The 15,572-nt window shown below is 38.3% G+C and overlaps 1 protein-coding gene across 2 annotated transcripts in view; it reads left to right on the forward strand.

Annotated features, from left to right (window-relative positions):
- LOC134867508 (receptor tyrosine-protein kinase erbB-4-like) overlaps positions 1-15,572 on the forward strand; it is a 252,825-nt gene that overhangs the window by 193,491 nt on the left and 43,762 nt on the right. Inside the window, exons 16-20 of one of the 2 annotated variants that reach the window (XM_063888129.1) lie at positions 1,220-1,264; positions 4,124-4,256; positions 7,294-7,416; positions 9,622-9,720; positions 14,061-14,246. In XM_063888129.1, the coding sequence (XP_063744199.1) occupies positions 1,220-1,264; positions 4,124-4,256; positions 7,294-7,416; positions 9,622-9,720; positions 14,061-14,246 (586 nt within the window). The remainder of the gene's footprint in view (positions 1-1,219; positions 1,265-4,123; positions 4,257-7,293; positions 7,417-9,621; positions 9,721-14,060; positions 14,247-15,572) is intronic. The other variant, XM_063888130.1, reaches the window with a different exon arrangement.

The following is a 15,572-nucleotide window of genomic DNA, read 5'->3' on the forward strand; positions in this document are numbered from 1 at the left end:
ACACTTTGTCACAGGTATCTTCATAAGCAGATCCGCCTCTCCAAAAAACAAGCTAGAATGGAGAGGAAAGGGAGGGAGATGGACAAAAAGGGAAAGAGACACACAAGGACAAGGCCACTATCCCCCATTTGTAAACATTCAAGGAGCTGCAATATTTGTAAACTGGTATTAAGACTGTCAGATCCCACCGGTGCACAATATACATGAGAGATTTGAGACATCAACACAGGAAGATTTGTGACATTTCCAGTAGAGATCTTTGCTTTCCGTCCTGTGAGACTTTCACACACACACGCACACACACGCATGCACGCATGCACGCACACACACACACACACACACACACACAGACACACACACACACACACACACACACACACACACACACACACACACACACACACACACACACACACACACACATACCCAATATGTTTTGACAGACAGCAATAAAAGGTACAATGGACAGGTATGAGAAATCAATAGATTCTGCTTGTAGTAAGTCCTTTCTTGAATCAAGTTGCTTACTGAAAATCAATACTTAGACAGACAGAAAATACAGCACTTCCTTTCAGTCAGAATACACTCGGCTTCACTTGTGAGCAAGCACCTTTACTCAACACTGAAACATGAATGCATACTATCTTCATGCTGGATTCCCTTTTATGCCTTTCACAGCAAGTTGTTGTACACTCATTTATGTAGCCTTTACTTCAGGAACATGCTGCCTCAGACAGAGGAATATAGAATGCTTAGTGTCATTACTGACGAAGGAAATCACATATCTAATTATACTTATTTATATATGTTTTTATAAACTTTAAAAAGACTCATTACATTTATATATAATTCTCTCTCTAACAATTTATCATTTAACACATTTTCTTTGCTACTTTATAATAAGTTGTGTCATTTTAAATCTAATAATGTTTTAATACATCCCTATGTGCGAAGGCGAAAAGAGCCAAAGGTGTGTGCTATAATAAGTAGGACTGCATAACAAAATGTAACCCCAGAGAACTTCCCTGTGTATGTTTTGTATTATCATTAATCTTAGTAGATAAAGGCTTCCGGAAGAAAAATTACGTTTTTCTTTAATTTATCATTAACTATTTACTTAATTGCTTTGCTTAACTCCCCTACAGCTTCATAATCCTCAGATATCTGACTACCTAACTTATTTTTATTTTCTCAACTTGTCCTGTGTTTCTTTACATAGGTGCATTGGACCACGACTGCAAGACTGCATTGGCTGGATGGACAGGTACAGAGTTATTGTCTGTTTATTTCTTTTAATATACACACACACACACACACACACACACACACACACACACACACACACCACACACACACACACACACACACACACACACACACACACACACACACACACACACACACACACACACACACACACACACACACACACACACAAACACACACATACACGTGCACAGTAACTCAAGCAATAAGCAAAGTCTCTGATTAATGGCTATAGCTCTAAGGCCAAAAATCCCTGTGAGCGTCCTTAATGCCTCTCAGTGTATGCAGGCGTGTGTGTGCGTGTGAAAGTTTGTGTGTGCACAAGCTATTTGCCTGGTTCTTGATAAATTGATAGCGCTTTAGCTTTTGTTCTGAGGCGATTGCAGAGAGTGTGGAAACAAAATGCCTCTAACAGTTTACATCAAATGGATTCAAGATTTCATAAGAGAAACAGCTTGGCATCAAGTGGCGCAGAGAATTGTGGGTTGGTGTTTGGGGGGTAGGATTTAGTTTTTTTTTATTTTCGGAGAAAAAACAAGGCTGAGCAGTAAACACAAACACAACTTACTGATTGATCTGAAGATCTGAAACACAAAACTGCTGCCAAATAAGAACATAGCCATGGATATCAGAACATGACATAAAATATAGTGTTTGACTTTGAACTCCATCAGATATGGGAAAAAAGTCAATTCATACTATCTAGCAGGAGAGCATGAGACTTCCTTCGGTAAACCATAGAGTTAGATACATAGAAAAACAAACAAATACCTATTTTGTGATTATACACTGATTAATTTTTAATCCTGAACCCTCTGAGATCGACATGTAATGAAGGAGATCTTTATCATATCAGAGAAAACATTCACGCCTTCTGAAAATCTGCTCAAAATCTTACCTTTACCTCCTGAAACAGTCTTTGGGACCCTGTCAGCAGGATGAATGGGAAAGGCAGCAGATGGGGGAAAAATGTAGCTATCAGCTGACCAGGTAAACAGATCAGCTCTTATCAGATCTCCGATAGCTGTGTCTAGGATACAGCAGTAGACGCCCAGCTAACCCCTGGCTTAGATGCCTGCTCTGAGGTGTCACACATCTTGTAAATCTCTCACCCGTAGAAGGTATTGGCTTTTGAGTACAACTGGAAGTGGCTTATCAGAAATACATGATTACTCTAAGCCTTCAAAGGCCATCGTTTCACCTGGCATTAACCAGAATCTTGTGTGATTGTGAGCGTATCCGATTAAGATGGATTATTCACTTCCTGTCACTTACTCATGTAATATTTAGTCTGACTAAACTGATAAGTAAGCCCCCGTCGACATATTCCCAATTGGTAGTATGTTTCCCATTCAGTTATAAGAAAAGTCAGAGCTTCCTGTTGTCTGTTATTTCTGTTTTCACCATATGCATGCGTTTTAAGGAACTAATGGTTGTAATGGTGGAGAAACATTGCATTTAATGTGGTCAAATGCATCCCTGACCATGTGGAAATGTGGCCTGCTGGGCAACCTTTACAACTCCATGTCTTGAGTACGTTAAAGTATAGCTGGGTCTCACATGATGTCTCAGGAGACCATTTATGCCAGTCAGTTGGAAGAATCATGTAAGTGAAGCGTGCAGATTGCATTAGACCTTTACAGTGGTTCTCAAAGCTGAAATGACATTTGATGATGTGCCAAATCATAGGTGACCTTCTATGCAGAGTGAAATTAGCATAATGCTATCATCTGGTACAAAACATCTTATCTCTTAAAGATGAATGTACTTTTAATACATGTTCCCTGACAACTAAACCAATAAACTAAACTATACTATGTTGAATTAATAATACATTTTTAGTTGTTATTAAAGAGAGCGGGATACGGTTCAACACAAACCTAGTACCTAAACGTCAGCTACAACTAGAGGACGGTTAGCATAGCATAGCCGGAAAACAACGGCTGAAAGTAGCACTTTATATCTTGTTTGTTTTAGCCGTACAAAGAAAAAACAAAATGTTTTCAAAGTGTTAAAAAAATGTAGAGTAAAAACAAATATTCAAAATTTCACAGGAGTATTATGATGTAGTATTGACCGAGTCTTGCGATTTCCAGGAGTCTCTTGTTTTCATTTTGAATGGCAGTGATCTCCTCATCTTACAAGAATGCAAATAAACTATTACAACAAATAATTGTGCCTAGGATATTTAATAATTTGGACATTTAACAGTTTAACCATGAAGCTGGCATTGGCATCTTTTCAACAGCTCTTTACCATCGAACAAGCTCCAAATGATTGATTTTCTCCCTGTGTGTGCCAAAGAGAGAGATGAACAGGAGATACCCATGAACCTGTCTAACTGTGAAAACATTTATGGGGTGTATCCTTGCGGTCTGTGAAAAAAAAATCCAGGATAATAGCTTTTTCCCACTGATTTAGAAGAATTTCAATATGCCCTTACTAAATTAAATTAGGTGGTGGCGATGTGAGATAAACTCTATTCCCTCATTTATGCAGCAACTATGTAGACAATTTGCAGGGCATATTAGTACAATTATTAAGAGGCTTGATTTCAAATTTCAGTGTGGTGCTGAGAATTCACTTTGATGGTTATTTCCATGTTTTTGATCTCAGCCATGATTTTAATAAGAGGGCATCAAGGGATATTTGTAACCAGATGAAGCTTATTAGAAAAAAAACTGAAGGTGATAAGCTTTTTGAAGATTACCCAAATAAGCAAGTTCTAATGTGTTTGTTTATTTGCTTACCTATTTTTTGTCGGTGTGCAAATGGTAGCATAAAAATGATGCAGACTTTTATCTTTTGGTCCTCGTCCTTTTGTACTCCTACTCAACTGCTCCTTTTTTATCTTCAGAACTCCTCTGATCGCAGCAGGGGTGATCGGCGGCCTCTTCTTGGTGGTGATCATGGTGCTGAGCGTAGCCGTGTCTGTTCGCCGGAAGAACATTAAGAAGAAGAGAGCGCTTCGTCGCTTCCTTGAGACAGAGGTGAGAAGAAACTGCTGTCAGATCATGGTGTCAGAAGACTGGGAATTACTGGGAATCAAAAGATATTGATGACAACTGAACATAACTTTCCCTATCCTAAGCTTTTAATATTGTTGAGTTGTTTTCATTTTGGAGAATAACGTTACATAAATTAGACTTTAAAGACTCAAAACCATAAAAACAGAGTGGAGAAATAGGAGGGGGAAATTAAAGCGAAATGAATGAAAGAGGACCAAAGAAAAAGTATATATTTTTTCCGCAATAGTGGCATAATTATCTTTGACAGATTCTTCACATAACTGACAATCTTAAAGACCAATATTCCATTAATTTAAGAGGAAAACAAGATCAAAACATAGGAAATGCCTGAGGGTGTTTTTTGAGTTAGTAGGATTACATTGTTGGATATGAGTGTGCGTCTATAAGTGTATTGTGGCAGTGTGAATTTATGTGCATCCCACACACTGGGCACATTTTGTACAAAATAAGTGAAAGCCACTCTGAAATAAAGAGTATGAGACTCCACGTCTCCAGATGGTGACTGCGGAGGTGGAGAAAGCGCAAGAAATTCAGAGGCTCAGGTGTTGACTTTGCCATAGCGTACTAGAGAGGACACTTCTGTAAGAAGAGGTAAGGGACCATGCCATTAGAGGAGAAAGCACTTTTCGTTTGTGTTAGAACAAGAAGAGCTCATCATGTACTATAATGCACTAATGTGTCCATAGATTCACCGCTGTCCCTCTCTTCACAGCACACAAGTATCAGTGGAGTGTCTTTGCAAACAGTTTCTTTAATGCCAAAATAGCCCTGATATGGCTTGTTATCATACTTACACTTCTACCATATAGTTAGTGAAGACCATTTTGAAAACAGCACGAGGAAGAAGCATGCTGTCATTCCTAATGAAAAATCAGAACATGCTGCAAACAGTGTTAACTGTTATCTGTAAATTGGTGCCTTTTTTTGACAGAAAGTATTAAAAACGGAATTAGCTTTTCAGGAAGTGTTCAGAGGAGCTAGGCAGAAATGGACAACCATCTATGACACAGTGGTGACTCACTTATTATTGTGGCTTAAAGACATGCTAAAGTCTAATCTGCTGTGTATGTGAAGGATTTCACTAATATAACAGCTTTTTAGACAAATCTACCATGACTTATAGAGCTGCATAATATATTTTGTTTCGGCATTAACATCACAATTTGCACAAGTGCAATAATCAAAACACGTGCTATTTCAAGAAAGGCATACCAAGTCCTCATGATACACAGTTTTTGCTGCTAGATGTTAAAATGTTCCATAAATACTCTTGAAGAGAAGTGTGACTGCTAGAACATTATTTACTGAGATTGAAGGATACACTGAATGTGTTGCTAGTTAGTGATATAAGGCATGCACTGCTAACTACCAGTCAAAATCATCCTGTTTCCATTAATCAAAGCATGCCTGGAAAGTCATCTTCCACAACCCTGAAAATAGGAACAAAATCAAAGGAACAAAAACACACGAATGGAGGATTTGGTTACAAAAAAAAACCTAACGTCAGTTGAATGGAAATATTCCAGCTCTAGAAATGGATGAATTTTGCACAAAAAAAGAGGCCTACTTTAATGTCATTAATTCCTATAATTACTCATATTTCAAAATATATCTTGAACAAAAAAAAAAACAGTCAGTATTGTCCAATATCATGCAACCCCAGAGTCGAAAAGTGTATGTTTGTAATGTCTTATGATTAATAGTGTATTAATGTTCTCATTATCCTGTCGTCATGGTAAATAGTTTATGTGACTCCATAGATGGTTTCAGAACCTCAGTGTAGAGTGACAAAGTGGACAGCTCCAGTAGCTGTATACATAGCCTCAACATCTTCAGCACCACTAATGCTGGACAGCTCCCTGCACAGTGGATAAGCTTACTGTGGTGTGAGTGAGTGTGTGGCCCCCGCATTGCTTTTTTCCACCCCGCAGAACCTGATTTGTTATTCCATTTAAATGAAGAATGGCTATGGTTTTAATCAAATGGTAACCATGAGCCAGAGGGACAGAGGTTGCCGACCACAGCCAGGCTGATTTACACCCCTGCTCTGTTTTCCTCTCTCTGCCCTCCTTCCCTTTCTAATCTCACATTCTGTTCCTAATTTTCCTTATATTGCTCCCTCTCTTACACTTTTGCATCCTCTGACTAATTTATCCACTCGCTTCTCCATCGCTGTCTTGTTGTTGTTTTTTTCTGCTGGTCCACATCTTCCTCCCTCCATTCCCTCATATAATCTTCCCCCCTCTCTGGTTGTTAAATAGGTTCGTCCCTCCACTTGAGGAATAATGAGACAACAAAAGTGTCAATTCCTTTTCAGGCTTCGCAATTATCTACTCCCCCCCTCCACCATTCACTCGATCTTCACCCACCTATCTCCATCTCCATCATCTGATCCCATATTAGATCCCTCACTTGTAATATTGAAATGGTAATGGCACTCTAGGGTTTGTATCTGTGTTGTAGGGAAGAAGTCAATTTAACCTTTATGTACTGAGCAGTAACTTACTAAGATGTTGTATACATGATAAGATCATCAGGTTTCAAAGGATGCATTATATATTGCATTCAAATTTCACAATTTTAAGAAATTATTCTCATTTGAGGAACAAATTCAATTGGGAGTACATCCATGGCAATTCATGATAAAAGCTTCACAGCAGGACGTCCTTGAAATTAGTTTGAACAGTGAAACAGTGTTTTCTGCCATTGATTCAATGAACAGTATTGAATAGGAATAGTAAATGTAAAATGTATTTTTTAATGCACTTTTACTGGAAAAGGGTTATTGAATTCACCAGACATGTATTTAAGTAAGCATTTCAGCATAGACGTGTTCGTTTTTCCATGATTATTCTAAAGGTAAATTATATATAATTGATTGACTTTACAACAGCGTCTGAAAAACACAATGTTCTCACTGTTTGGAGTTTAGGTTATATGGTTTGGCTTACAGTAGGCAATGATTAAATTACTTTTTGATATGTGATGTTTTTTTCAGCTGGTGGAGCCTCTAACACCCAGTGGAACAGCGCCCAACCAAGCTCAGCTTCGCATCCTGAAAGAGACAGAACTCAAAAGGGTCAAGATCCTCGGCTCTGGTGCCTTTGGGACTGTTTACAAGGTAAAACACACACACATAAAGTAAAAGTAAGTCTTTGCATGTGTTTCTGTTGGTAATTGGGGGGAAAAAAATTGAAATATCCCTCAAGTTGAGATCATAATGTGAGATCATAAAAAAAGCAGGAGACAAGAGAGATGAATTGCAGGATCATTAATGACAGGAAATGAGATGGAAGGCTGGAGGCGTGTGATGAAAAGAATAAGTAATAGCAGACACTGAGACCCCGAGGTTACAGTGAAATAAGAAGTATCTGAGGTCACAACCAGTGTGATGATGGGATGGGGAGAGAAAGACACAGCTGAAATTAGAAAGAACAGACTTTCTTGATGAAATCATCATTGGTCATTTTGTACACCCATTCACATTATAACACAGTTCTGGGTCAGAGGTAAGTGACCGGGAGCGCAAAGCAAGATCTCACACATTTCTTCAGTATTCTTTATTATTAGAAGCAAATACATTTAAAAAGCATTTGAAACCATATATTGAGTCGATTTTAGGTACATACTGTGTTCATTATAATCATATCATAGAGGAAATCATCTGTTTAGCTAGTAACTCTGAGTGTTAAATACATGTAGTTAGGTAGAAAGTACACTGTTTCCCTCTGAAATGTAGTGGAGTACAAATGTCACAACACAGACACTTACCTGGCAAGTACTTGTATGTCAAATTATTACTCAGGTACAATGTTTGTCTAAATGTACTCGGTTACATTCCAGCACTAAACAGAGAGCTCCTAAATTTGATCCTCTGGTTCCTCTTGGGGTGGAGGATAAGTTGGCTGATGCTGAGATGCTTCCAGGCCGTCAGCAGGATCTCATTACATCAGCAGCTTGATTGCATGATCTTATTATTTCAAGCACAACTCTGAGACCATGGCTAATGTTGAGGGTCAGCTTTCTGATTGACTTGCAAATGGAGTGTTTTTTCATTGCGGCTTACCTCTTATTACACTAGCTGTTAAGTGTCGAGCTGCTAAAGGTACCCTGTAGGGTTTTTACCCGTTAGTGGTGCCATGGAAACATGCAGGTGTAGTGCATGCAAGTCTTAAAACACAAAGAAGATGAACAGATGAGGCAAGTTGCATTCCCTTTGTAGATTGACTGGCATTTAATGAAAGCAGAGCAAAAATAATGTCCATTGGGTTCACACTATATCATAGGTTGAGGAAGTATCCGCATAGTCTCTCTCTGGTTTCCAAAATGTCTTTAAAAATCTGCTTTTCAAATGGGAGGCATGAATATTCTATTAGGAATAAAATGCGTTTGGGAATGCACAAAATGGATTTAGGAGAAAAACAATGACTTCTCCACCTGAGGCATCTTCTTAATCCTCACCTGGCTTATTTTACCAATTGACCTTGGCATGACGGATAATAATGTGCTTGGAATGGGGGATGTTGACCTGAATGCACATCGAGCGCCATCAAAATCTGGTTTATATTGGACAGTGAATATGTTAATGAGGTAAAGATTTGCATTCACATGGATTTTAAACAGGGAGACATTTTATAAACGCAGAAGTCTCCTTCAGGGCCATAAGCAACAACATTTCACTGTTTGCAACCGTATTGTTTACATGTAGTGTGCATTTATAAATACAAAAACTGAGTCAGTGGTAATTAAAATACTGTAGAAATTGAATTGTAAAAATATTGCAATACATTCCGGTTACTAATAATCATCTTCACAAGTGCAGGTAGAAAGACTTTGTTTGAAAAGAAGCTATCATCATTGAAATTACAGCCCTGGGAGGACAGGTGTTTTAACCGAGAGCAGAGGTGGCTGCTCTTACTGGGGATGTGTCAGGTCAGAACAAAGGTGGGACCCATCTGAAACGTTTGAGGGACACTTGATTTTCCTCCTCTTTTAAATGCTTTGACCACTTTGACAGCTGCTAAATCACTTTAATCCTACCTGAAATTAGATACTTCAAAATGATTAAATAGTTTTGCCGAAGTCTTTTTCTGAAGGGCAAAAGCACAGTTAATCATACAGCATGCTCTGCCACTGAGCATATAGAAGATGGTTATTAAGAAATAGCTATTAGAATTCAAGGTGAAAACTTCATTAATTGAGATTCCTCCAGTTTAAATGTTTTCTTTCATTTAATACGATGTTGGTAAGTTGGAGTTTTGTGACTTTGCATTCCGTATAACCATTCATCATTTGACTGTGTTTGTGTATGTGTGTGTTTCTTTAGGGTATTTGGGTCCCAGAGGGTGAAACGGTGAAGATTCCTGTAGCCATTAAAATCTTAAGTGAGGCGACAGGACCCAAGGCTAATGTGGAGTTCATGGACGTGAGTATCCTGAAAAACTAGAGATAAATCCGACATAAAAACAGTCAATTTCTCCATTTATTTGTTTTTCTATTGATTGTTTTCAAAGGTGATGCCGGTTTGGCCAATAGTGACACATGTTCGAACAAGACCATCTTAAAAGCCAGATCATTTAAACTACTTGTCGGTCCTTTTAAAAGAAAGCAAAACTTAACAAAATAGTGCAATGATGAGGAACTAGGTTTAGACCCCGTAGACACCAGAATAGAAACCATCAGGGGCCCCTAGGACCACTGCATACACCCACACACACACACTCACACATACGCACACCATGCCACAGGCTCCCAGCACAGTGTGCAAGGCCCCATTCATGAAACATTCACAGCACGGCTCATTTCAAAAGGAAAAAGGGGGGGTAAAAAAATCTAAATTATCACATGATGATGCAATACAGATGAAATAACCTCCATCAACACGCGTACACACTGGCACACGCACATGGAAAGCGACCCAATTGCACCCATGTTTTAAACTTAGTTTGACAGTCTAGTAGGGAGAGTTTTGAAATGTTAGCACATCTATTTTTATCAGGAGATCTTTGATGAATATCCTGTGTGTGTTTAAACTAATGCTCTATGTGCTTTCAGGGCTTGTCTGACAATCAAAGAGCCAGATATCTACAATAAAAGAAAATATAGGAGCACAAAAAAAGGGCGATTGGAGCTTTATTGTTTAGAGGAATAGAGATATAAAAGTCTTAACTGTTCATATGCATGTACTTACACGAAAAACTTGCATTTCAATCCTATATGTTCTCTGATGTGTGCATGAATGTACTGTATGTGTGTGCGATCATAAAAAGCCAGCTTCTCACCCCCAACCCCCCATTCAAACCCCACTCAGTTTGCTAATTTACATTGCTTGGTAGACCATACAGTTGTGTAAAGATTAACAGGAAAATTCATAATTGTTTTTCTTTCTTTGTTTGTTAGTTCAATAACATAAGCAGGGATAGTGTTAACAAATCAGATTGCATTACTGGTGCAACAATCTATGTAACTGACTATGCAACGTTGAGATAGTGATTGGGTTAGCAAGAAAGCAATGTTAACCAAGATTAAAGCTAATAATAAAAGTGGCAGTGACTCACAAATTAAATGCTATTTGTTCTATTCCTTTTGTGTTTCTCCATGTATTTCCCAGAGCTTACTGACTTTACATTCATGTGGTTGCACAGTCTTCCTGTATTGACTGCTGAGCAGCTGGAGGCTCCGCTCCTGCTCGAGGGGACATTAGTGGTAGTTACTGAGGGAAAGGAGGGTTCAATTCATTTACTTCAACCATCCATATGTGCCCAGTCGGACTGGGAATTCTGAATGTTGACCTTCTAGCTTTAGGCCACACTCAGTTGCCACTGACTGTTTGAAAAATGTCACCTAGTATTGATTGTCCTTTAGTGTGTGTTTGTGTGTGTGCTTCTGTGTAGAGTTTCCCACTCCTTACCTGTGGAGCACTTAACAGAGCAAATTATCCCAAATGTTGGCACCAGCAACAAAATGCCAACACTGCTTCCCTGCTGTTAGTGTCTTACAGGTAGTCAGGGTGTCAGTATCCTGCAGGTTTGTCTTGCATTTACATGTATGCATGTGTGTTTGTGTGTGTGTGTGTGTGTGTGTGTGTGTGTGTGTGTGTGTGTGTGTGTGTGTGTGTGTGTGTGTGTGTGTGTGTGTGTGTGTGTGTGTGTGTGTGTGTGTGTGTGTGTGTGTTTGTGCGTGTATTTTAATCATAAAGAGGCTACAGGCAGACAGGTCATGCTTCAGTTTTTTTTTTTTCCTCTTTTTGAAAGACAAATTCCTGCTTGAGGCTTGTTTTCATTGAAGCAGCAAAAACCCTTGTGGTCTGTCGTGGAAATTGAATTCACTGATGCAGTTTCCCCGTGTGTATGAAGATTATCTTCCGTTCTTTTCAATAAGGTTTTGTTCCTTATTGTTTCTATGTGAGCAACGAACAGAACGGAGAACTTGAATAAAATAAGTCACACTGCTTTGCAAAAGTGGTACATCAATATCAGAAGTATCTTTCAAAATAGATGAGTGTGTTTACAGTTTGTTCCTGCTTTATGCCATCTAAAAACTTTTGAAAACAACTAACACAAAATATTCAATTTGTGTTGAATACAGGTGGATATCAAGTGAACAAGGTTTCACCTTTTTTTCATTCATTCTATGCCATCAATTAGGAAAATACTGCATAGACATACCGGCTATTTGATACTGTACATCTATAATGAATTGACATGGATCAATTCATTGTGTAATTCAAGCCATAATTCAAAGTTTATTGGATTTAATAGAATTTGATTAAGCTCTAAATGTTCAAATATGATGTTCAAAACTACTGGAAATCACTCAAGAGCACCACAATGATAAACCAAGAACATTGGTGGTGTGTTGCTATATTAATCAAAAAATCAAACAAAATAAAGTGTACTTGAAGAGCATTCAGTTTTATTGTCAACAAGTTACTCGAATGCGTTCTCTCACAGCTTCTTCTGTGAATCTGAGTGTGGGAAACAGCCATTCTGTGTTATTGTAATTTATCAAACTCAGAAAATATACAGAACAATATAAGATAAGATAAAATGGACCGCTACTGATCCCCGTAGGGAAATTCAGGTGTTAAAGCACCAACAGAGTAACAGTGATATACAGGACAGTACAGATAAGGGTTGACACAAGTATGATAAAAATACAATTATATAAGTATACCGAATATAAGGCTTAGCTCTTGAGCAGAGATCTTATTATGAATGCATTGTTATACATGAGCCGTATACAGTAAATGCTTGACTGTGTTGTGGGTTGTAAACATCTGTGAGTGTTCAGTGAACCTCCACATACTGCATATCTGTCTCTCCCCAACACACACACAAATCACACCCCCCACCAATGTTGTGTATTTTTGCTTCACTGTGTGTGTGTGTGTGTGTGTGTGTGTGTGTGTGTGTGTGTGTGTGTGTGTGTGTGTGTGTGTGTGTGTGTGTGTGTGTGTGTGTGTGTGTGTGTGTGTGTGTGTGTGTGTGTGTGTGTGTGTGTGTGTGTGTGTGTGTGTGTGTGTGTGTGTGTGTGTGTGTGTCTTACAAATTGTATGTTTTTATGATCCTCCCTTTAAATTCAGTATTGCAAACTAATTAAAATATTTGCTCTTGTTCTAAAACTGCCGCATTTAAAGATGTTGAAACTACAGGCAAGTTCAAAGCTTTTCAAATAATGTGCATTAGCAGATTCTTTATATATGCATTTTCTACACTGGCAAATATTTTCTTACAGAAACACTTCAGACCAAACCTGTTGAAAGACACAGCTCTTACTGTGTGTGGCATTAAAGCACAGTGACACATGATTTACAGCAATATCACCATGGCATAGATTTTACATTTTTAGTCTGCTACAAATCATGCTGACAGTCTTATGAAGCAGCGGGTCACTTTGATGTTTAGGTTATGAATAAAAATCTTCTGTTCCTGTGAAATGGTGCTGCCAGCATTGAAGGAAACTTCTGCATTAAACAGAATAAGGGAACATATGGTCTTTGACAGTTCAGTCTCCTTTTGTAAACTCGATAAAATCTCTGCCTGTGGTCTGAGCCTTTGAACTCTTGCTCTGGCATTTGTCCTCCGACACCAACTGGAAGCCTCCCTGTTTGATCTCAAAGTAACACATTTAGAATATGGTACCTGTTTCCACATAGATATATGTTATTGTCCTGTTTATGCAAACTAGGTGTTAAGCACCAGGATTTTAAGGGTCCATGTACAGCTTTATTCAAACAACGACTACCACAGTGGCACGGAACTTTGAAACTGAATTGCAAGGTAAAAAACAGTTGGCTTTTGCCTAGGATAACAAAAATCACTGTATAAACTGTTTCCACGCAATATTTCTGGTGATGAAACATGACAATCACCTCCCGAATCTATACCATTTTTGAGAAGTTTCTTTAGTTTTCTTTAAAATTGACAAAATGTATGTTGTCTTGTCTTTTATTATTTCAAAAAATAGATTATGTAACAATAATATTTCTAATTTACTACCATAAAACTGAATTGAATATTTTTGTTGTTGCTCTATCCAGTGTTTTTTTTTAACTGTTTTAATTAATGATCCATATGTTACTACTAAGTCATTTGAATTAAACAAATGATGTGAACGACTTACAGAATTATCTTTAAATCACACCTAAATCATAGCTCATTAACCGTCTCACAAAGTATGATTACGTTCCTCATTATTTCACATGTCAACCTCTAGCCCTGACTCTTCCCCCCACATGCCTGAGTGTGTATCTGTCTCGTTCAGGAGGCCCTCATCATGGCGAGCATGGAGCACCCCCACCTGGTCCGCCTGCTGGGCGTCTGCCTTAGTCCCACCATCCAGCTGGTCACACAACTGATGCCTCATGGGTGCCTGCTCGACTATGTCCATGAGCACAAGGACAACATCGGATCACAGCTGCTGCTCAATTGGTGTGTCCAGATTGCCAAGGTAAGGATGGAGGAGGTTGCATTTTTTTTTTTTGTTGTCGATTTACTTGCTGTACAGATGAGTGGTTTGGTGATTGGCTAGTTGATTGGTTTGGTTTTTGGTAAGCTGGTCGATTGGCAGATTAGTAGGGGCTTGTTTTATGTATTGAGAGATAATTGTGTCACCTGGACAGTTTTTAAAATAAATAGTGCCTTAGCTTTTACATCAAACTATCTGAATCAATAAGTGGTCATTTGAAGAGTTGGACAGTTGAACCTTTACTACCTCCTTACTTTAGCTGGTATCTGTCAAATGTATCAATAACTTTTACTCTTGTTCCATGACCTTTTGTATTGATCCACCCACTGTGATTGTTTATGGTTTTTTTATGTTTGTGTTTCTCCTTTCTGTGTTACCCTTTCCCTTAGCTACAATTGAGAATGTTATTTCTCAATGCATTTACGTTGCGGTTGTACACTTATAATTATACCTAGCCTTCATCTCCTTCCCTTTTATTTGGTTGTCCAAGGTTGCCATGCATCCTTGTCCTCGTCCTTAGTGAAATCTTATCCATAAGTCTTTGTGTTTGTTTTGGATGACATGTAATGAAAGGACACAAGGGTGATTCAATAGCTGTGTGTTCACATATCTAGTCTTAAAGAGACCAAGTGAATTACATACTTGCTTCCAGATTGAAAAGTACATTACTTTGAATATTTCTTGAAGTGTCTGTGAGTGTGTTGGACAGAATTCAACAGCAGACAGTGAAGCCCCTTACCAGCCTCTCTGGAGAAGTGAAGTTAATAATTCAAAGCCTTTCTTGACTTTGGTGTGGGAAGTGTTGAGCAGAGGGAGCTCTGTGTCTCAGGATCATGGATGTAGGTTTGCATTTTAATGTGTTCTAGTGTTTGTCAATAGATGATATACAGTATACACCTGTCAAAACGACCTCCCTTTTCTGACACACAAATCACCACAGAATTTAACCTCAACTCCCAACCTGAGCAATATAAACAACATTTTTATTGTATTCGTCTTTTTATTAACCATTAGAATTATATAACTATATTTCCCAACAGAGTGCATTTGACAGATGGCTGTGAAATTATATCAAACTGAGAGCAAAGTAATTAGAAAAAAATCCAAAAGAAGCATCCTGAAAAGGACGAAGCAGTCGCTGCAGTCCTCGATTTAATATATTAGACAAATCTTGCTGTTGCCATTTCAGGGTATATCAGAGGGAGGTATTACTCCAATGAGCTTCCATGGGAATGTAACTAACTATCAATTAAATTGTTACAAATTTATGATCACACTACATAAAGTGCTTGTTTTGTACCAAAAAAA

Source organism: Eleginops maclovinus, chromosome 7, assembly GCF_036324505.1.
Source record: "Eleginops maclovinus isolate JMC-PN-2008 ecotype Puerto Natales chromosome 7, JC_Emac_rtc_rv5, whole genome shotgun sequence".
NCBI lineage: Eukaryota > Metazoa > Chordata > Actinopteri > Perciformes > Eleginopidae > Eleginops > Eleginops maclovinus.